This window comes from Haliotis rubra, unplaced genomic scaffold (genome assembly GCF_003918875.1).
Source record: "Haliotis rubra isolate DU_JTF1 unplaced genomic scaffold, ASM391887v1 Scf1393, whole genome shotgun sequence".
NCBI lineage: Eukaryota > Metazoa > Mollusca > Gastropoda > Lepetellida > Haliotidae > Haliotis > Haliotis rubra.
This window is the reverse complement of record NW_025765329.1, coordinates 51,977-76,186: the sequence shown is the minus strand read 5'-3', so window position 1 is coordinate 76,186 and position 24,210 is coordinate 51,977. Positions and strand designations below refer to the sequence as shown.

Here is a 24,210-nt window from a genome sequence, read left to right as displayed (position 1 = left end):
TAGGCCCTGTTTCATCATGCTCACAAGGTGCATAGATTCAAGGAGGGAGAGGGAGAGAGAGAGAGAGAGAGAGAGAGAGAGAGAGAGAGAGAGAGAGAGAGAGAGAGAGAGAGAGAGAGAGAGAGAGAGAGAGAGAGAGAGAGAGAGAGAGAGAGAGAGAGAGATTTGCAAGGGGAACATAACACACAACTAACATAGAATATAATGTTTCATCTTTTAATCAATATACACATATCATAAATCAGTGTATAGTTAGCACAGATTATACACCAGGGCCTGCTTTCACAAAGCACTAAGGTGATCGTAAGTCACTAAGGTAACCTTAGTGCAATCTTAAAGAATAGGAGTTAAGGTTAACCTTAGTAAAGGTAGCTTCGTGAAAGTAGCCCCAGATTAACAAACAGGGAAAATCACTGTATATTCCATATAGATAACACAACATTGTATATAAAGACAACACAGTCGATCACCACAAACCAGAGTGGCAGGGAACAGTCTATACAAAACTAGCACCAATAATTCAAACTTTCATAAACAATTAGTGAGCAATCAACAAAAACAACAAGTACCTCCACAGGTAGCCCATCATTGTATTAAATGAGATGGAAATATGCTGGGTCTATGAACATGGGGGATATCTACAGCTACGCCTCACTGCTCAGCCATGGTAAAAGCTGTGCTGCATCTAGTCTAGACTTGAAGTATATGCCCTATTGAGGCAAATTTAACATCATGTCATGTTCAAGATTATGTCCTTTGTAAAGGTATATCAGATAGAGTACACAGACACAATTCTGACCAGGCATTGTGTTATCACCCTTATGGGTAGAGTGAGTGAGTGAGTTTAGTTTTATGCTGCTTTTAGCAATATTCCAGCAATATCATGGCGGGGGACACCAGAAATGGACTTCATACATTGTACCCATGTGGGGAATCAAAGTCGGGTCTGCCATGTGATGAGTGAAGTCTTTAACCACTAGGCTACCCCACCGCCCCTTTATGGGGAGAGCCAGGAAGCGGAACAATGCAAGCATCTTCTAATCTGTTTGGAAGTAAGTAGGCCAGGGGACCGAGCCGCTGACCATCCTCTCTCTACAATACTACAGAGGCGGGCCTGAATACCCCAGTGTTCACGAATGGTGTTTCAAAGTAACAGGACATTGGGTCCCATAAGTTTCAGATGTCTGTCTGACCCACTGAAAATTCACATTCCAGAGAATAAAAATTAAACACACATTTAAGATTTAACATTTCTTATTTTTGTCTTTGAAATTATTAATAAACGTAAAATTTAAACAGCAAACAAGTGTCACATGTCACATACAACAACCTCAGTCAAAGTCATCGTGAAATATAGTCAGTCACTGGGACTGGTGGGTTGTAGACTTCCATCGGACCGTGGGGAATCTGCCGGATTTGTCGGAGGGTCCGACACTAATCGTGATACCCCCGAGGACATTAAAGGTAACCCTTACATCAAGCCTGGCATATGCGCCACCTGTATACAGGAGGTTGCAAACCTGTCTACAATATTGACCTTTTTGTGTGTTTGTTGATAACGTAGCACTCAACTATTTTCCAGCTATACAAAGGCAGCCAATAACTGATTAAGCCCTGACAGGCAAACAAATGCTTGATATCATGAACCGCGATCCCTGCCACCAGGGCATGATGACACGCAATCACCCAAGTCACAGACAACTCCATCCCTTAAGCTGCCTCTCACAACCTGCATAGGGGTACCAACACTTGACAGGACTAATTTAAAAGGAGGGTATAAAAGAACTCTTCTTGTGATCACAGGAAACTTCCAGAGGTAAAATATGGTGCTGCTATGTGAGGTCAAGGGAGTATTGAGGGGAAACTTCAGTTAACAAAATATGCCTGTATTCAGTTCCTTTAACATACAGCTGCTCATGAAAACTGGAAAACTTTATACATGTATATATATATGCAGCAGAAAACATGTACCTGCTCAGTTAGACCTTGTAAGATCCTTACTGCTTTCAGTTTACCTGAGTGACATTGAGAATATTAACAATAGTACCCATTTTTACACTGACATTAGTATTGGATGTTTATAGATAGTGGTGTAAATATAATGGAAACAAATGTAAGACTAACAGTGATGAGCATTTCAAAACTACAAAGAATAAATTCAAATACCTTCTACATACATTAATACACATTTTTCTATAAAATAAAAGCAGTCAGGGCATGGCACTTTATAAATCATTTCAAACAGTAGCATACAACTGGCAAAAGTTAAACACATAAGGACATGTATTCCCAGCTCATAAGTCACAGCGTTTATCGCATAGAGGACTGGTGATGAGTAATGCTGAGAACATTCATATCTATGTAGTTAGGATATTTTGTGTGAGTCATATAATCAACAGTGAATCATGCCTCACACATCTGCATTGAAGACATTCATACAGCTGAATTATCACTACAGCAAAAAATATAGTACATGAATATGTGATATTAATTCTCACGGCCACCCTAATCTTATAGTCACAGTGAAAAAGTTCTTTATTGATTCTGAAAATACTGATCTGAGTGCATGACTGCATTTCTATCAATACTTACCTGCTCAGGTGAGAATGTTTTGGTATACCGACATTTACAAACTGAAGAGAAGTCAGGGTACACATTCCTATTTTCAAAAGCTCAATTTGAAGTCACCTGAAAGTATTCACACTTCATGACATCAGCACAACTCTTATACAAATTTTAACTATGATTTCATGTTACAATATTTGAATTATCACACAGAAATATTTAATTAAATGAGAATACTTGAAAGGAGTGACTGCATGGTGGTACTACAGCAATTAGATAAATCTCATCAAGTTATCTCCTGAAACCTCCATTGTGCAAGGTATACAATGATTCTGATAAATGAATGGTTCACTTGCAGGCAGTTATGTAGATCGTGTTAGTGGAGACAGAATTAACAACAGCATCTGCAAAATGTATGTGATCTCAGTGCCATGCTTCTGTAATGATCAGTATCACACAAGCAGTTTTCAAACACATCATAAATAATGGGGATTTGGTCTTTTATTAATTCATACATATTCCTCCTCAACTTAGCTATGAAATCATGGTTTTTAAAACAATCTCTTTTTCTTTCCTCTGTGTCAGTTAACAAATATTAGAAATGAAAAACACTTTGAAGTACAAAAATACTTTGATATTTCACGTTTGGTTCACTGTATGTATTAAATGCCATGAAAATCACGGGGAGTTTACTGATCTTATTTCTATCAACCACACTTCGTACAGTTAAGCCTGAAATCTTATAAGATAAGAGCCCAAGCACGATGAAAGGGGCAAAAGATTTCTGACATTCAAATGATAAATCTGGAAGTCTTTTAACATGATGCAATAATATTCTATGCATCCAAGTGAGAGATCCTGAAGTTGTTGAAAAAGAATGGATTACATTTAACACTTCCATGTTAGTGCACTCAGTGGTAGGACATAACAAGGTACCATTAACTATAGTCACAAGTAAACTCATATTCCTAGAACATAACAAGGCACCATTAACTATAATAACAAGTACACTCATATTCCTAGAACATAACAAGGCACCATTAACTATAGTCACAAGTAAACTCATATTCCTAGAAACAATTACCAGCCATAACATCAGCACATCTCTGCAGTCATATATACTTTACAGTCTCATCAGTTTTTGGTTTGGCCTGCTTCATTTTGTTCCAGTCCCGAGGTATTTTCCTTTCTGTGTTTGCACATTTGAATGTAAACCACCCAGATGATCATCAGTGCTGATATTGACATATTTCCTTCTCAACATGCTCTCCATCTGTCTGTTAATGGTTTTAATTTGTACCAAACCAACCTCCACAATTCATCCTACCAGCAGAAATGTTTGGTTGTAACAATATTTTCGGAGATCACTGTGTCTGTATGTTATCATGAGTACACAGGAAAGTATTCCTGATAATGACACACTGCATAATGACACACTGCATAATGACACACTGCATAATGACACACTGCTTTACATCCTCATGATAACATTGGGATGCAAACCCATAACCTAAACATGTACCTGTATAATATGATACTGACCACCAAGTCCTGATTCCTGGAGATCACATGCTATGACACGTTTCGTGTAACCAACAAGCTAGATGTCACACAAAAATCACTGGTCCCATAGAAAATGTGTAAGACAGAAAAGTATGAGCATTAAAACAACTGTGGCACAATATCCATGTCTTCGCACGCATACTCTTATCAAACAATGTTGTCTCTTTTATTTGTAAACAAAGTCACCTTGATATTTAGCACAGTCTATTTTCACAACCTTGACATCAGTTTCCTAAATTATGTCTACCTTTATCTGTGTTACTTAGCAGCATACTTGTCTAGCAGGTCAACATACTTGTCTAGTGGACCAACATACTTGTCTAGTGGACAAATACACTTGTCTAGCAGACCAACATACTTGTCTAGTGGACAAATACACTTGTCTAGCAGACCAACATACTTGTCTAGTGGACAAATACACTTGTCTAGCAGACCAACATACTTGTCTAGTGGACAAATATACCTGTCTAGCAGACCAACATATGTGTCTAGTCGACAAATATACCTGTCTAGTAGAACAATACACTTGTCTAGCAGACCAACATATGTGTCTAGTCGACTAATATGCCTGTCTAGTGGACAAATATACTTGTCTAGCAGGCCAAAATTACTTATCTAGTAGACAAATATACTTGTCTAGCAGACCAACATACTTGTCCAGGTGACAAATATACTTGTCTAGTAGAACAATACACTTGTCTAGCAGACCAACATACTTGTCTAGTGGACAAATATACTTGTCTAGTAGAACAATACACTTGTCTAGCAGACCAACATACTTGTCTATTCGACAAATATACCTGTCTAGTGGACAAATATACTTGTCTAGCAGGCCAAAATTACTTAACTAGTAGACAAACATACTTATCTAGTAGACAAAAATACTTGTCTAGTAGACCAACATACAAGTGAAATCCCGAACTCATGTAAAAAGGCGGCAAATAAAATATTTATCAACTTGATTATATATAAGCACATGACATGTAATCCTAGTAGAGTATACCTGTATATGTGCGTGGTATCATCCCGTATCTTCCCATACCCATGCCACAGAGGTAGATTAACTGGGGGGCATGTCTACGAGCTGAAGGTAGGCCAAGCCCTTAGTCTCAGAACACTATATCTCTCACAGTGTTAATATCTCAATACTGGTGATAAAATGCTTCAGAATAACTCGTTTGTGTGTTGAATATTTGAGATGAAATCCTTCACAATATCTCTGCTGTGTGTTTAATACCTGAGTGGAACTGTGATATATATGCTTCATCCTGCAGTTAACTGGGGAGTATTCAATTCAAGGGTTTTCTGTCCTGTGTTTCTCAAAAGCCAAAAGAAAAGCAGCTACACTGAAAGAACATAAAGCAGCAAATACTGTACATCATGAAATTAATGCGTCACAAATTTAATGCAAGTGCGAGGGTCTAGTCTAAAATGCGTCACTAAATTAATGCGAGCTCTGGAATCTGTGACACCCTGAATCTTTGGTGGGTTTTTTTTTCTTTTCACACTTGTTATTTACCAAATAACCTCAATTGAGCTTGTTAAGCAATAAATGGAAATGAGCTGACGATGTTTTGATTACGCTGCCATGTTTGATCATGTGATTGCTTGCTACTACTTGTCTTATGACAACATGTATAAACGTAATCCGACGTGAAAGAAACAAGTCATCTACCAAGGTACAACAAACAAGTGGCTGGAGAATGTCTGGCCTGGCTGATGTGCTTGAGTGACTATAAAAAATGACCAGTGATTGTAACCAGTGATAATTACATGTGGCTTGACATACCTGTAATGAGGAAGTGACCTGTATCGGTGTAATGTGTAGTGTCAACAGATGTACGTTTTCTGTCTTTTATCAAGTAGACATGGTCAGACTGAAATGCGTCATTATAATAATGCGAGAAGAGTACAGACGCATTGTTCGCATTAATGGAATGCTCGCATGAATTTCATGATTTACAGTACACAGAACCAACATACATCATGAGCAACGTGACAAGCATTTGAGAAAACAAATTACCTACAGAAAAAAATATCAGCACAACTGCTTCTCCTGCAAACACAAGGTTTTTGAGTATAATTACTTCCCAGTACATCGAGTTAAGTGTCAGGGATTTTAACAGCAATACATTTCTGGAAACATGTATGTAGGTCTTCCTGTACAGGAGTTGCCTACATTAACTCAGTAAGTAAGGATGTGCAATCATTAAATAATAATAATATGGATTCTTATATTGCGCTGAACTCCGCACCAAAGTATGTTCAAAGCGCTAACAGAGTTCCACAGTTCATTATTACCGCGGATAACCCAAGCTGCCTGTGAGGTGCTAGAAAGTTATAGTCACATGACTTATTCTACCGGGTACCTATTTTCTGCTGGGTGAACAGAGGCAATTTTGAACAAACTCACTTGCCTAAGGTGAGACCACATGTATCACATGTGCTTTGTTGTGGGGCAGGACTGAACAACAACTGAAAAGGCTACACTGGATAATAATGTATAGTACGTCAAGTGTTGTAAAACCAAGGAGTGCTTAACCTCTACATATCTATTTGTATACTCAAGTATGACAAACTATGCAGCTTATCAGGATCTCTGGGCTGGTGAAACAACCACTTCCATAGTTACCAGCAGATACATCAGTCTGGAGCCACTGATAACAGGTAGACAATGTCTATATTCATATACTGAAGTATTTACTAACACCAGTAAATTCCAACTGCAAACATATCCTATAAATATATAAATCGTTCTCATCACCTGTGTAATCTGGTCAGATACAAGTGAACGGTTTTAGGTACATCATCACAAAACATCCAACATGCAACGTCATTGTCACCCAATGGCTGAACTACAAACATTTCCAGCTGAAAGATACTGGATACATCTTGAGTATACATGTGCATAGCAAGTCCTCTGACAACCTGTATATAGTAACATCAAATGTATGATGCAATATCATGTGAAACAATTACTTATTGTACAGCTGAATATTCTTTGTAATCAAGCCTTAAAACAAGACCTTGCCAGGGTTGAGAATACCCTTGGGGTCAAAGGTTGCCTTCAGTTGCTGCATGACCCCGAGAGTTGTATCACCAAGCTCCTCCTGAAGCAGCGCCCTCTTGCCAATGCCAATACCATGTTCCCCTGTGCAAGTCCCATCCAGGGACATACCAAGTCTGTAAACATGAACAAAGGGAGGTAACTGCCTTTACTTTTCTAACAGCTGGAGCCCAAGGTCGCCCTAAAACCTTATCTACCTACCTACCTACCTACCTAACAGCTGGAACAGGCTAACACACTCCATACAATCTGTCACCATGGCAACACAGGCCAACATGCTTTGAAAATGTCTGTGTCAATATGGCAACACATGACAAAGTTTAACATACAATCTGTGTAACCATGGTAATAAAGACCAACATGCTTTGTACAGTCTGTGTCAATATAGCCACCCAGGACAAAATATAATATACAATCTGTGTCACCATGGCAACACACAACAACACGCTACAAACCAGGTAAAGCATGCAAAGGGAGGATATTGCAGTTGATGAACATTCTCAGGGTGGAACATGGAACAGAACTGGTTAGCCTTAAGTAAAGTTAGTTCACCATCAAGGAGAGTTAGAGCAGAGGAATGAAATCATCTCAGTGATAATGAAATCATCTCAGTGATAATGAACACCTTCAAGCACATTGGGGTTAACAAGTATGATGTCCCAAGTTAAAGTCTAATGTTTACCAGGATCACTTCAGGATCAGTTCAGGAAGAGTGTCTGATGATGAAGAAAGCCAATTTGCTAATTCACTGATGGAATCACAACAATATGATTTCCGAATTAATTAGTTTCCTTGGCACCATCCATGTTCTGTTTGATTTATGGTAAACATTAACACATGTATGACCTCAAGCTTTCCTCCCTGGCGAGGCCGGCATGGCATATCAAGGTAGTAATACTGAACGCTACATTACACCCCCCACACTCCCTACTTGTCTCTCTCACACTTAATATGTTTCCAAAATACCCCAAAACAAAGTATTTCTAACACTAGCACTGCTGAGAAATAGTAGAGATCTAAGAATAAACCATTTACAGACAAAGGGAACAAATTAATAAAGATTTCTAGTCTCTCACTAAATGACAACATCATACATTTCAAAATACTGTTTTCTTGCTTTAGCACATTTTATTTAGGACAAGTTATCATAATGTTTCAGTTTGACCTTGATACTTTGTGTTTGATCAGTTCATCTGTGGAGACAAAGCATGCACTTTGACAGGCACAGAAAGGGAAGATGGTGTGATTGTTCTACTTCCGTCCTTAGTTAGAAGCAAGGGAAATATGAAATGGTCAACAAGCCGCCATGTTAGAGTTAACAATTAGGTTTGTAAAGCCAGCAGCATGGACTTGTAAACTTACAGAGCTATTTTCTTTGCTAGCTCCATGGCTTGCTGCTTCTCCTCAATGCTGGTTTCAAGGGGAAGTAATGCACAGTGAAAATTGCCATCACCAGCATGACTGACTATTGGCGCTGAAAAGAAAATCACACATAACAGATTACTACTCACTCAGCCATTTTAACAGCAATGTCCTTGACCTTCTGAACTTCTTCAGCATTACTGCGGTCAACTGGGAAGAACACGTGGAAATTGCCATCTCCAACATGCCCAACTATTGGGCCTGAAACAAAATGTGTCTCTAGTTCAAATCCCACCTGTCTGACATTAGTTTTCAGGTCAAGCACAAAATTAAATATTAACAGATAATGCATATTTATGTTTGCCTAACCAATCCATCTTTGATGAATAACAAGAAAGAAAAATCTTTGATAATCACATAAAATTCGAGTAACTTGTATTGTATGCAGTCTCTGCAAACCTCTCATGAAGAGAACCGAACCTCCTTAGAAGTAAATACATACAGCAAAACTCTTCAACGTCTTTAACCTTAGGTATGACATTAGTTTACATTTTCCCATTGACTGACCCTAACATCATGCAAAATGAAATAAAGCACTTAGTGACATAAATATACTCTACCATCCAATCTGGGTACAAATCCCTGATTCACCTGGGTCATATTTCTTGGCTAGTCAGCATATGAGAGTGCTTGTGGATTCTACCAAAAGGTAACCATATAAGACCTGCATCGCTTCAGGCTTTCCTCCCCCATTAAGTCTACATACCGTGACATGAATGAATAGTGCACACTTAGCTCGCTCGCTCACTCATAACACAAATATCATCTATCACTGCTACAACTAAACCAACCTTCTGCTGTTGGACAGGGCAAACATTGATGCGGAGATAATATAGATAATTGTTCCCTAATGTGATTTCCACTTGTCAAGTCATGGCTAAGGAAAGTTGACTTACTTAAAGGAGGAATGTTCGGGAATAAATGTGAGTAATACTACATTACCAGCCTACCTATAACTCCCGCCTCCTTGATGAAATCCTTCGACCTGATTATGACTTCAGGCAGTTTGGAGATGGGCACACAAACATCAGTAGAATAGGGCTGTGATACAAAGACAAGTGATATAGATGTCAGCTGTCACAGATTTACAAGATATCTGGGTGCCAGTCCACTAAATGTTTGTAGCCTTACAAGCTGTCGTAACTAAATAGTATATCATAGGGTTACAAATGTGCTACGAAGACTTCATGAATCAGGACCCTGCATCTCAACTTGACTAGTTTGCTGATACAGATGAACAAAAATTATTCACAAACAAAGCAATGATCTCTCATTAAAAGTTGCTCTGAAGGATGTCCCTCTTAAGCTGAATGGTGTATAGTCAACAGTGCATATTGTGTAGAAAATTATCCCAAGGTACTTCCCAGAAACAGCAGATACATTGTTTTATCATGAACCATAAATATAATTACAACAGTACAGTGTCAGTCTGGCACATCAGTTATATAGTATATGTGCTGCTCACGTGTATTAAACCATATTTTTTACAATGGCTGTATATTGCAAAGATCTAGTAATCACTACATTCTTTCCCAGAAGCTGAGGGTATAATTATTCATTCAGTTTATTGATCACACCTTGGATCCTGGCTTCAGAGCCATACATGCATAGATGATGTCATGCCTGGCCCTCCATAGTCTGTTTCTCTCTTCAGCATCCTTGGCCCAGCGGAAGTCAGAACCGCCATTCATCTGACATAGTTCCTCTGTAAAGAAAACTTGCCTTGCAGTCAAGGGCATCTTAGCCATATTCCAGCCCCTGTTTCCATGTGCTTCATTTGGGCCAGTCACAGAGGAACAAGGACACACTTGACATTACTATTCTAACTTCCCAACAAAGTTTGAGCTTGCTATCAGCACATGATCCCCTGCATGTATCGTTACTTCCCCACCTTTCATCTTCCATCAACATAGGGTTCCCCTGAGGATTATACTCAGAACTATATCTGTTACAAATGCCAGAACTGGCATGAAATCTTCCCAACTCATGTACGTAAAAGAAAACATGATAAAGAGGCTTTTATGCTTTTTTATACATTATTGCCTAGAATCCAAAGTTGAGTATACACTGATAAATTAATGTTAAATGTAATAAAGTAAGAAATCCCAATGATGAGGGAGACAGTGATTTTTTCCAATATGCCTGCCAAGCGAAGTTCTTTTGAGTCCCTGACAAATCCCTGCTGACCTGAAACAAACCGTCAGATGTCGACAGGAGGACAAGCAACTCACCCACAGTACTGACTTGGTCGTCAAGGCCGTTGGCAGGCCCGTGGAACTCAAGGAAGAGAGAGGGTGCCACTTTCATGTCAAACTTGCTGTACTTGTTGAAGGCATCAATAGTCACTTCATCCAAGAATTCTGTGATGAGAAAAGAACAATTTGAGCATTGCACCATGTTCACATCTTCAACCATTGGGGAAACATACAGTCGAGCACCGTTGTGTCGAACTCTGATAACTCGATATCTCGGTTGTCTCGATATAACATCTCAGTCCTGGCAAAATCCTTCATAATTTATCATTATTCAAGCTCTTTTAACTCAATACGGATTTCTCGATATTTCGGATATCTCGATATAATTACATGGCCCAACAAGCAAAATTACCCTTTTAACTCGATATTTGCAGAGAAACTTGATATTCATCTACCTTTCATGGGCAAGTATGAACCTCCCACTGAGGTTGTTTCCACACGTTTACACACGGTGTGGCATGAATCGTACTGTAAACTAATTAGGGCTAATTGAGTTGAAGATGTCACTTGCTTGTTATCTAATTAGGATTAGTGAAGAAGGAATTAATTAGGAAGTACTCACTGTTACGACTAAACACAGTGATATGTGATGATATGCTCTGGTCTGACGTCTCGAAGTTCGGGTAACTCGATATTTTTTCTTGGTCCCATGAATATCGAGACAACGGTGCTCGACTGTATTTGTCTACAGGTATTATCACACATTCTCTAGTATTACATGGCACTATACAGCCTTACCTATCCTGGCCATGGGGATTCCACACTGCAGGACGTTGACTGTTGTGTCCACTGCCCCTTGGACTGTCTCAAAGTGGACGACAGCTGACACAGTCTGATGGGAAAATAGAGCCAATAAGCAACTCTAGAATCTTTCACAAATATAAGTCATTGTCAAAGCCTATCGGTAGTTTAATAAGTTCAAAGTAAAGCATATATTACAGTAAAGTCTGTCAAAATAGGTACCAGTCAAAATACAATGTACTCTTTTTGTCCTATCATCTTCAAATTTCAGAAAATTAAGTACCATAAGGTGCCACAATTTTAATGATTTATCATCCACAGTAAACATTTTCATTTCTAAAGCACAGTGACTGCAAGAAAGCTATGTCCCGTACATACTGCTTCAGGTATGCCATAGAGACGTAGTGTGGCCTTTGTAATGATGCCCAAGGTGCCCTCAGAGCCCACAAACAAGTTTGTCAGGTTGTACCCTGCAGACGTCTTCCTGCAGTATCCACAGAGATAAAGTATTAAGTTTCACAGATATTACCTTCCGGTAAGTCTACCTCTCATGGACTGAGATGTCTGTGAAAAGGTTTTTACTTGGGAAATACATTATGCCAGGCAGTTGATGGGTACATCCATTTGTTTCTGCACTTTGTTGTTGCACTTTCGAAAATTTCTATTTGGCTTCATTTAATAACTCCTGAGCCAATCAGGTATAATTCATGACATATAATCTCACCAAGAACTAGTGAGTCAGTAGGGGCTGAACACTGCTTTCAGCAGTATTTAAGTTGCAACACAGTATGTGATCTAACTGCTGGAGCGGGCCTTAAGAAAATCTAACATATTCATTTGTTTGATGAAATTACTGAAACTCAACTCCTGCCCTTGACAAACAATCCAGGGCTGTTCTCATGGCATCATGGCTAGGAATCAGGCACACTTAATGGATACACTGAAAATGGTGATGCATTAGATGAGTATGCCACCCATGATGGTTCACCACCAACAAGACTAGTAAAACCAGTACTCCAGTAAAACCAGGGTCCCGATCCACAAAACGTTCGTAGCGCTACGACATTCTTAAGTCTATGATAAACTACAGAGTTACGACAGGTCGTAACGTTACATGGTGCTATGCTAGTACGGATGCTTTGTGGATCGGGACCCTGTACTCCAGTAAAACCAGTACTCCATATGTTTGTGTGGTATTTCCGTTCTGCCTTCTCACTTCATCTCACACGTAGGTGTACGAGACAATGACTGGGTTCTGTAGTGCTGATTATGGGATTAACAGGTCCGTGTTTCAGTAAGTAATCTCACTTTGTGCGTCTGCCCTTGCCAGCTGTGTTGATGACCCTGCCGTCTGCCAACACGACCTCCATGTTGAGGACGTTCTCCCTCATCGTCCCGTACCTCACTGCATTGGTGCCTGATGCACTGGTAGCACACATTCCACACAGAGAAGCATCTGCACCCGGATCTGCATGTACGAGAGAAGATAAAATAATTCTCTCAGCTAAATCTATGACAAACATGACAAACATTGACTAAGTCACACATTCCATAACAGTGAGACTCTGCCATCACCACAATCATGATAAAGAAAGCCACGTCACAAGGAAATAATGTGGATCAGACCATGCATGATGAATGTAACCATCCACCCTATCTATGTCAGCTCTGGCAACAAGCATGGGGTAATCAACACCTATTCCACATTCACTAATATGTGGCTACTATTCATGGGAGATAAGTATCACAATGTAATCTCAGTAAGGTCTCTTGGGCAAGAGGGCATTAACAATATATATAACTGGATCGAATGTAAGACAGTTTTTGTATCGTACCAATTGGGAACATCAATCCCGTGTCACGAAGGTAAGCATTTAACCCTTGACGAGACACCCCTGCCTCCACTTGTGCATCAAAGTCCTCCTGATGCACGGACAGTATCTTATCCATCTTGCTCAGGTCCAGTGTAACGCCTCCCTGAAATTACCATAAACATTAGAATGATATTTCCAGAAATTCAGTGTGCAGTAATTCACATAAAAGAACATCTTATAAAATGACACAAATAAACCAAAGTATTTACTTCAAAGAAGGCTACAATGTGATAACATTAGAGCTGTCACATGGACAGACTGTAGCCTACCCTTAGTGACATGTCACTATGTAGCCTACCCTCAGTGACATGACACAATGTAGCCTACCCTTAGTGACATGTCACTATGAAGCCTACCCTCAGTCACATGACACTATGTAGCCTACCCTTAGTGACATGTCACTATGTAGCCTACCCTTGTAGCCTACCCTATAACATGACTATGTAGCCACCACTGTAGTAACATGTGACATGTCAATATGTAGCTTAGTGACATGTCACTATGTACATGCCTACCCTTAGTGACATGACACTATGTAGCCTACCCTTAGTGACATGTCACTATGTAGCCTACCCTTAATGACATGACACTATGTAGCCTACCCTTAGTGACATGTCACTATGAAGCCTACCCTCAGTGACATGACACTATGTAGCCTACCCTTAGTGACATGTCACTATGTAGCCTACCCTTAGTGACATGGCACTATGTAGCCTACCCTTAGTGACATGTCACTATGTAGCCTACACTCAGTAACATGACACTATGTAGCCTACCCTTAGTGACATGGCGCTATGTAGTCTACCCTCATTGACATGTCACTATGTAGCCTACACTCAGTAACATGACATGTCACCCTTATGTGACATGGCACTATGTAGTCTACCCTTGACATGTGACATGGTAGACACTATGTAGCCTACCCTACAGTCTACCCCTACATGACACTATGTAGCCTACCCCTCAGTGACATGTCACTATGTAGCCTACCCTTAGTGACATGTCACTATGTAGCCTACCCTTAAGTGACATGTCACTATGTAGCCTACCCTTCAGTGACATGACACTATGTAGCCTATGTAGCCTACCCTCAGTGACATGACACTATGTAGCCTACCCTTAGTGACATGGCACTATATAGCCTACCCTAAGTCACATGACACTATGTAGCCTACCCTCAGTGACATGTCACTATGTAGCCTACACTCAGTGGCATGGCACTATGTAGCCTACACTCAGTGACATGTCACTATGTAGCCTACACTCAGTGGCATGTCACTGTGTAGCCTTACCCTTAGTGACATGGCACTATATAGCCTACCCACAGTAACATGACACTATGTAGCCTACCCTTAGTGACATGGCACTATGTAGCCTACCAGCAGTAACATGACACTATGAAGTCTACCCTTAGTGACATGGCACTATGTAGCCCACCCTCAGTCACATGACACTATGTAGCCTACACTCAGTGACATGTCACTATATAGCCTACCCTTAGTGACATGTCACTATGTAGCCTACCCTTAGTGACATGACACTATGTAGCCTACCCTTAATGACATGTCACTATGAAGCCTACCCACAGTGACATGACACTATGTAGCCTACCCTTAGTGACATGGCACTATGTAGCCTACCCTAAGTCACATGTCACTATGTAGCCTACCCTTAGTGACATGGCACTATACAGCCTATCCTCAGTCACACGACACTATGTAGCCTACCCTCAGTGACATGTCATTATGTAGCCTACCCTAAGGGACATGTCACTATGTAGCCTACACTCAGTGGCATGGCACTATGTAGCCTACACTCAGTGACATGGCACTATGTAGCCTACACTCAGTGGCATGTCACTGTGTAGCCGTCCCTTAGTGACATGGCACTATAGAGCCTACCCACAGTAACATGACACTATGAAGCCTACCCTTAGTGACATGGCACTATGTAGCCTACCCTCAGTCACATGACACTATGTAGCCTACACTCAGTGACATGTCACTATATAGCCTACCCGTAGTGACATGTCACTATGTAGCCTACCCTTAGTGACATGACACTATGTAGCCTACCCTTAATGACATGTCACTATGAAGCCTACCCTTAGTGACATGACACTATGTAGCCTACCCTTAGTGACATGGCACTATGTAGCCTACCCTCAGTGACATGTCACTATGTAGCCTACCCTTAGTGACATGGCACTATATAGCCTACCCTAAGTCACATGACACTATGTAGCCTACCCTCAGTGAAATGTCACTATGTAGCCTACACTCAGTGGCATGGCACTATGCAGCCTACACTCAGTGACATGTCACTATGTAGCCTACACTCAGTGACATGTCACTATGTAGCCTACACTCAGTGGCATGTCACTGTGTAGCCTTCCCTTAGTGACATGGCACTATATAGCCTACCCACAGTAACATGACACTATGTAGCCTACCCTTAATGACATGGCACTTTGTAGCCTACCAGCAGTAACATGACACTATGAAGCCTACCCTTAGTGACACGGCACTATGTAGCCTACCCTCAGTCACATGACACTATGTAGCCTACACTCAGTGACATGGCAATATTTAGCCTACCATCAGTCACATGTCACTATGTAGCCTATCCTCAGTCACATGACACTATGGGGGCGGTGGGGTAGCCTAGTGGTTAAAGCGTTGGCTCGTCACGCCGAAGGCCCGGGTTCGAATCCCCACATGGGCACAATGTGTGAAGCCCATTTCTGGTGTCCCCCACATTGCTGGAATATTGCTGGAATATTGCTAAAACGGATACTATGTAGCCTACCCCATACTCACTCACTCACTCACATGACACTATGTAGCCTACCCTCAGTGACATGTCACTATGTAGTCTACCCTCAGTGACATGTCACTATGTAGCCTACCCTCAGTCACATGACACTATGTAGCCTACCCTCAGTCACATGACACTATGTAGCCTACCCTCAGTCACATGACACTATGTAGCCTACCCTCAGTGACATGGCACTATGTAGCCTACCCTCAGTCACATGACACTATGTAGCCTACCCTTAGTGACATGGCACTATATAGCCTACCCTCAGTCACATGACACTATGTAGCCTACCCTTAGTGACATGGCACTATGTAGCCTACCCTCAGTCACATGACACTATGTAGCCTACCCTTAGTGACATGGCACTATGTAGCCTACCCTCAGTGACATGGCACTATGTACCCTACCCTAAATGACGTGACACTATGTAGCCTACCCTCAATGACGTGACACTATGTAGCCTACCCTCAATGACGTGACACTATGTAGCCTACCCTCAATGACGTGACACTATGTAGCCTACCCTCAATGACGTGACACTATGTAACCTACCCTCAATGCATTGATCCCTCCCTCTAAGCCTGTTCCTGTGCCGAACGGAATGAGGGGGACCTCATTATCATTACACAGCTTGGCAATCTGGCTCACATGCTCAGTGCTCTCAGCAAACACAACAACATCTGGTGGGGAGCAGCTAAAAATAAACAAGGGAAAAAAATAAGACTTCAAAACACCTGAACAAGAAAGAATAGGTTAGAATTAGTATTACTGGTATACAGCAACACACTGTTCAAGCGATATGTATTTTATATGAATAAAACCAATATATTGGGTTAAAACTATTGTGTGATTATCTCTATGGTTTAAGCTAATTTAAAATCTACACAAACTATTATTCACAACAGATATTTCTGTTGGTAATTAATTGACAAAATGGCATACTTTATATACTGCAAATTGTATGAAAAAAAGAAAGAAAGAATCCCCAGCTATTTTATTTGGGCCTTAGTATGTAGAAACAGGATCTGCATGTACAATTATCGTCACTCACTGTCAAACCATTTAGCTAACAATATATAGCACAATATGTATTGCAATACACAGCCCTACTGGTCAGGATCAGTGACTAGAGCCAACAACACAAATCACACAAGCAATCACTTGACCACTATTTACAGCCAGAGACATAATACTGTTGACTGTGGCAGGAAACAACAAGAAAAGCCAATATAGAACAAACTTTATGGATAACAACTTCTTTTTATTTGTGAGTGCAACGTTTTGATACAGATTCTTGTACTGTTGTTAAACATGTTTGACAACGGTACAAGAATCTGTATCGAAATGACAACGGTACAAGAATCTGTATCAAAACGTTGCACTCACGAATAAAAAGAAGTTGTTATCCATAAAGTTTGTTCTATATTGTACTTCCCAACTTCTAAAATGCCACTCAAAGAAGAAAAGCCAACATATCCCATCTCATTTCCTGCATAGTTGACAGAATTTCCAAAAAGATTGAGCAAAAGTAGAGGGTTTCCTTTATACCCTTGCACATGTCCATGACAAGACTTTCAAATATTTCTACTAAACTATTCTATTTCAATCTAAACTAACTGATCAGATGTTAAAGAGTCCTTTAAAATGGTCATGTAATTCATGCCTATTGTGTTTCCACCATTATGGTCACTAGCTATTGATTAAGGAACCTCTTGTAATGATACGTATGGGTATTCAACACGGGATCTATTCATACAGAAAAGCTAGCTCATGAAGTTAAGAGAAAATGACAGTGTGTCACTCACTCGTGATATGACTCATCTCTCCCATGCTGTTCTCGCACTGCCGCAGCAGTAGAAACATTTGAACCTCCAACAACATCAGTTAGGGCTTGCACGAACCGATCTGACACTTCAGCTTTCTGTAATCAAACATACATTCATGATCACTGCTTAGACCTAGATCACATTTGCCATGGGCGCCGTAGTAGTCTATGATTTTTTGGCATTGTGGATGACTGCCGTCTACGACGTTTGTGTTCACATTGTCTACGGGCATCGTGCGATATTCTTAGGGACCGGGCCGAGGCAAACCTGCATGGCGGCTGCACAGAAATTGTACAGAGATCTTACAAGTGGATATCCTACGATCTGACAATCCTTTAGTTCCAAAATCTGTGCGTTTACTGCACCATGCGGTGACTGTGCGATGCAACCTATGGGCTGTGGGCTTAGGTTTTTCTCAAATTATTAAATTTCAAAACTTTGCTGTTTGACAAAATCGGAGAGGCCCGTAGGATCGTGCGATAATTACACGGCCACCGCATGGAAATGGAGCTACAGGCAGTTTACGGCTGCCGTAGACCCATTGCAGGCCAAATGTGAACCAGACATTAATCACTGACTTAAGCGCATTGTGCAACGGAATGTTTCAAAAAGTATCCACAAATCTGTGTTACAGCTCATCTAGTTTTATCATTGGCGAGTCAGATGTTACAAGTTGTAACAGAGGCAGCTTGAACATGTTGATATACAGTCAGTGGGTGGAAAGTTGCCATGGTTACAAATTTATTCCTAATCCTACAGCATTCAGCAGTATATGCTTTCCAATAGAGATTCCAAAGAATTGAGATTGTTGATGTCCCTGAAAGTTTACATAATATTAATATTTGCTCAAAGATCCTTCCAATCAAGTACATTTGTCCTCATAATTCAGTGATTAATTATGTTCAAATTCAGCAGTTCTAATTTAAATGTTAAAACTTTGTTGCATATATAAGACCCAAATATTTTATTCTTTCAATTTAGTATTCAAGTAACGGCGAATACAAATTTTTAGATAACAACTCCTTGTTTATTACACACAGCAATGTTTTGATGTAGATTCTTACACCTTTATCAAACTGAAATAGAATATACATTTATTTTATGGTTTGAATGTAATTTGACGATGATCTTCCCAAAAGTTTTCTTGCTATTAAATTCAGTTTGACAAAGTCAAAATCCTGCTGCTTTTCACAACATACTTACACTTCTCATCACCTGGCTGTAGTCACTTTTAATGACTTAAGAATCTACATCTACATCACTCTAATCAATCAACAAGGAGTTGTTATCCATAATGTCATATGCTACATTATTTACTTACAGAATGCAGATCAAAGATTCAAGTATTCAAACTAAGTTCAACACCTGTCCCTTTGGGGTCACAACGCACAAAGGATATATGGTGTAGAGTTCCTGGCATTTTACGTGGTGCTGGTCCGTAGAATATGCCCTTGTGGGTTACAGTAATTCAACATATTTTCCGGTTCATTCTCTTTAACAATACCTACTGCATTCTGTTTACTTTAATCTGTATTTGGGTGTCTATTAAGGCTGAAGGGGTCATTGTCATCACAGGTACTACAGATATGTACCCCAGGTATACAGAAATGTAACGTAAACAAAGTCAAAATACTGAAACGTACCGGTACCCTAAACTGGAGGCTAGTCCATATTCCGCAACCCAAAACAGAAACTGAACATTCGTTACTGTGTATGCTCATTACTCATATAACACAATCAAATCTATCTCATATAGCATTATCATTATAACAGTTTCCTGCAAGAAAACGGCACAATGTGGAATAGAATCGTCCTAGGGTACACTTCTGTATTCCGATTTTGCCTCAGGTACGTTTCTGTATACAAAAACGTACTTGGGTACACATCTGAAGTACCTGTGCCGACAACTATAAACACATGTATAACAACTATAGTTTACTGGAACCCAAAAAGCGTTATGGCTTGCTGACATTTGCACATGAATGTACTAGAGCAGTAAATTTTTAAATATGTTCTTCTGGAGTTCTTGACATCTGAGACTGATAACAAAACGCAGGACACGCAGTGTTGAAGTGATCCACCTGGTAAAGAACCAAGTGAAACATAAAGCCTATGATATTCAAAGGCAGTGTCACCTGTGCATGTGCATTCCTGCACGTGTAAGATGAAGTGCTCGACCGAACTAGTGCAAAAAGCTTTTGTGAGAATTGCCGTGTCCACATGGTGTTTCCAACTTTTATGTCCGTTCGAAGTTGATCAACATTCGCAGTAGTGTTTCCTCAACGACCTTGACCCGCACAACAACAAGGAAAGGTCAAGTTTACACCATCGCATTTTTCTTATTGTGTTTCATAAGACAAAGTATTATTTTGTTTCGTTATCATTTCTTTCCAAAGTCGTTGGGAATGGATCGCTTAGGAAAAATATTCTTGTCGATGGCGGAAGTGGAAGTCACGTGATCGTCCTTTCACCCGGCCACCATCATGGTAAGAGACATGTGGCTGTGAAAGTCTGCAAATATAACTGATTTCACCGTATTTAACGGCATTTTATTCAGCAAATCATGTCTCGGTTTTGAATTAGTAGACACTAGTTTAAATGTGAAAGTTTCATCTTCTCTTTATCGTCGAGGAATAAGCACTTGGGGTCAATATGAAAACATTCTCCAAAACCATGTGTACTTGCAGGTTGTCTCCCCTGGGTACTAAGTTTATTCTTGACTTAAAATCTTCAGACAGCTCCACTTTTATACATAAGAAAAAGATGGTTCTGGAATAAGCACCTTACAGATCATACTGTTTAAATCAAGTACAATTCTTAATATGGCCCACCTCTGCCCTTTAATGAGTATAACACTATTATATCTCATGACAATATGTAAAGAATAGCCAGCTTTTTCAATATCACTGATTGTTTAGTGTTATTTGATGCATTCTTGTCATTGAGTGTGTATCATGGATTTTCACATGAAATGATGAGCCTTGTATGATAGGAATTGCCGTCAGAATTGTATTGCTGACAATTTCTAATCTGAATCATGTGAATTATAGATGTACACATGTATGACATTATATCATAATTTCTTCGTACAAGACATCAAGATTGGAACAAAATTATTGGAAATGTGATCTTATCTATTTAAAGTGTTGCTTATTAGAAGACATTTTGTGTAACTCTGAGGAGTGGATCATGAATTCCATTCCAGAAGGTTTCTTAGTGTATGTTGTTCGTAGCTGTTTGCTTAAAATCATAGGTATAGATTATTGTGTAAGTTTATAACCACATGTACCCAGGAGGAGCAGTTCAACTCATCAAACTACCTCAATAATGTTTGTAAGAATGTAAGTGGGATATGTTGGTAATTCAAATTCCAGTTTCCTGAATGTCAGACAATGCTGACAGTTTACACAATTAGTTTTTAATTTGTTGGATATTGATGGATAGTTAGTCATTTAAAATATCCTGGAGATAATTATCAAATCTGATAATGATGCATCAGAAGTTGATAGATCATAAGAATGTATAAATGGCATTTGTCTCCTTTATAATCACTACAATTATATCTTAATGATCAGATTTAGAGTTACACATTGTTGTCATAATATCTTTAACCAGCCAGTTCGTCCACATGAAATGATGAGCCTTGTATGATAGGAATTGCCGTCAGAATTGTATTGCTGACAATTTCTAATCTGAATCATGTGGTATTGGTAAAGAAGAAATTGCAGATCTGTTCACTGTAGTTGACAAGTTTCACATTTGGACAAATTGCCCTCAAATATTTGACTGAGACACTTAAGAGAACACTAGGAAGTAAGTGTGCAGAATCAGACTAGCAATTCATGAATTTCAGGTAACACCATGAAGATACTTTACACAATGCGTTGACCTTGCTAATTGTGGGGTAGCCTAAAGTACTGTCAGAAATAGAAAAAAAATGTTTTTAGGCTGTTACTCTTATATGTCGAAATAACCCACATCGGCCTAACTGGGCGTTCAGGGGGATGCATAATAAGATATTCAGAAAAGCATGTTTACTCATAAAATAGGCCAAAACTTAGAAAAAATACGAATAGCTGCTGAAAACAATAGATCAGACTATAGATGGCAATTAGGTCGCTCAGCCAGGTATGACGACGGACCGTCAACTCACATGGCATGAAATGCACGTGCTGCCCACAGGCTCAAGGGGTCATCTCAAAGATATTTTATGTTTTTTCATGTGTAATGAACATGTCTCTATTGATTATCTTAGCTAATATCTCTAATTGTTACAAGAGTATGATTGTTGTGAACATGGTGAAATCTAATCCAATTATTACTTATGATACTACTAGAGTCCAAATTTCAAAACAGTTCTTTCAAAATTTTAGGTTTCCCAATCTCTTTGACCACATGAAATGATGAGCCTTGTATGATAGGAATTGCCGTCAGAATTGTATTGCTGACAATTTCTAATCTGAATCATGTGGCGTTGAGTGGACAGTGTAAAAGCTTTATTACTTTGTTTTTTAGGGTTTCTTTGGAATTTTGCAAATACGCTATGATCTCAAGGCTTGATAATCCAGACTTCTGTATTTTTCACTTGGTCTTCTCAAGATTAGAAATGGTGACTACTCTCCACTCACTGTCAGTGGCTTCGTTGACTCTGTGTTGTCATGTGATTGTAGGATGGTGCTTGTAATATCAGCCTCTTGTTTGTCTAAAAATTAGTTGTAATCTGCTATGATGCAGCTGGAATATTCCCACCTTATTTACTGATTTGAATTATTACTGTATTGCACGATATAGCCAGTTTATGCAAGCACCGTCATGGTACTGATTATTGTTGACTGTTAGGGCTTCTGGTGGCATTTGAGAAGTAACAACCAATAATTAGGTAGATTCTTGCCCCCTGTTCACACCTTCATGTCGATGTTCTTGGTGTTTATGCCTGTACAGCCCTGCTTGTTCATGATGAGCCTTGTATGATAGGAATTGCCGTCAGAATTGTATTGCTGACAATTTCTAATCTGAAACACATGGTTTGCAGGCATAATTATGATATAGTATGACCAGAAATTATTGAGAATTTTAGGAATATGTTTAATTGGATTTCTGGTATAAACAACCTTGACCAGCGATCAAGTGCTTGGTTTCATTCAAGAGAGACAGCTCCATTAATCATTTTTCATTAGTTTGTGAAGGGTTATCCCCCTTTGTTTACTTGCTAGCAGACAACATTTTCAGTGATCCTCAGTATGGATGATTTAGAGAAGAGGAAGTTGATTTTAGAGTATTATAACAAGGACATCAGATCAGCTAAAGTGATTTCAAGTAGAACAGGCATCCCTTTGTCCACTGTTTATCGTGTTTTGAAAAGTATTGCAAATGGATATGGCACTGAGCACCAGGGAGGCGCAGGTAGGCCCAGAAAATTGACTGTCAGTGACAGGAGGCGGCTTGGTATTCTTGTTTCTAAAAACAACCGAAGGAGGTTAGAAAACTTAACGGCTGGATATGATTGATAGAGGAACTGTGGCTGTCTGTAAGGAGACAATTAGAACTGAGCTGCATGCAATGGGTTGGCAGAAAGTCGAATTCCATCACCGATCATGAAACCTGAACAAAAGGAGCGGATGTTTTGGATTTTCCAGCAGGACAACGACCCAAAACATCGTTCAAAGCATTCACAGGCCTGGTTTCGGACCCAAAATATGACATTATTAGATTGGCCAAGCTATAGCCCTGACCTAAATCCAATAGAAAATGTTTGGGGACTTATGAAGGAAAGTGTCAATAAGAAAAATCTGACAAATATTGCTGAAATGAAAGAAGAGGTGGTCCAATATTGGGACAGCATGGACCACGACTTTCTAACTTCTTTGACCAGTAGTATGCCCAGCCGCATGGAGTTAAGTTCTGCTAATATTCACATTTAATACATGAGTAATGAGTGAATTTTTTTTTTTAATTTACAATCTTTAAATTCTCAATAATTTCTGGTTGTACCGTATGAGGATGTTTTGGTGACAGTTACATCACGTGACAATGAACAAAATGTCCAGCACCTAGTAATAGAGTATTCAGAACAATAA

The 24,210-nt window shown here is 39.7% G+C and overlaps 1 protein-coding gene across 2 annotated transcripts; it reads right to left on the bottom strand.

Annotated features, from left to right (window-relative positions):
- Positions 1–5,976: 5,976 nt before the first annotated feature.
- LOC124268590 (probable D-lactate dehydrogenase, mitochondrial) lies at positions 5,977–20,460 on the bottom strand. Of its 2 annotated transcripts, none has more exons than XM_046703587.1 (12): positions 20,269–20,460; positions 18,113–18,228; positions 16,860–17,001; positions 13,449–13,590; positions 12,922–13,081; positions 11,992–12,097; positions 11,611–11,704; positions 10,849–10,977; positions 10,195–10,322; positions 9,568–9,658; positions 8,558–8,669; positions 5,977–7,311 (listed from the first exon to the last, which is right to left on the bottom strand). In XM_046703587.1, exons 1-12 carry the CDS (start codon positions 20,353–20,355, stop codon positions 7,143–7,145), a joined length of 1,476 nt encoding a protein of 491 aa, XP_046559543.1. In that variant the 5' UTR covers positions 20,356–20,460; the 3' UTR covers positions 5,977–7,142. The 2 variants fall into 2 exon arrangements, with proteins under 2 accessions (XP_046559543.1, XP_046559542.1); XM_046703586.1 differs by lacking the exon at positions 8,558–8,669 and adding an exon at positions 8,707–8,818 and having other exon boundaries at positions 5,978–7,311; positions 20,269–20,459.
- Between the last annotated feature and the right edge of the window lie 3,750 nt (positions 20,461–24,210).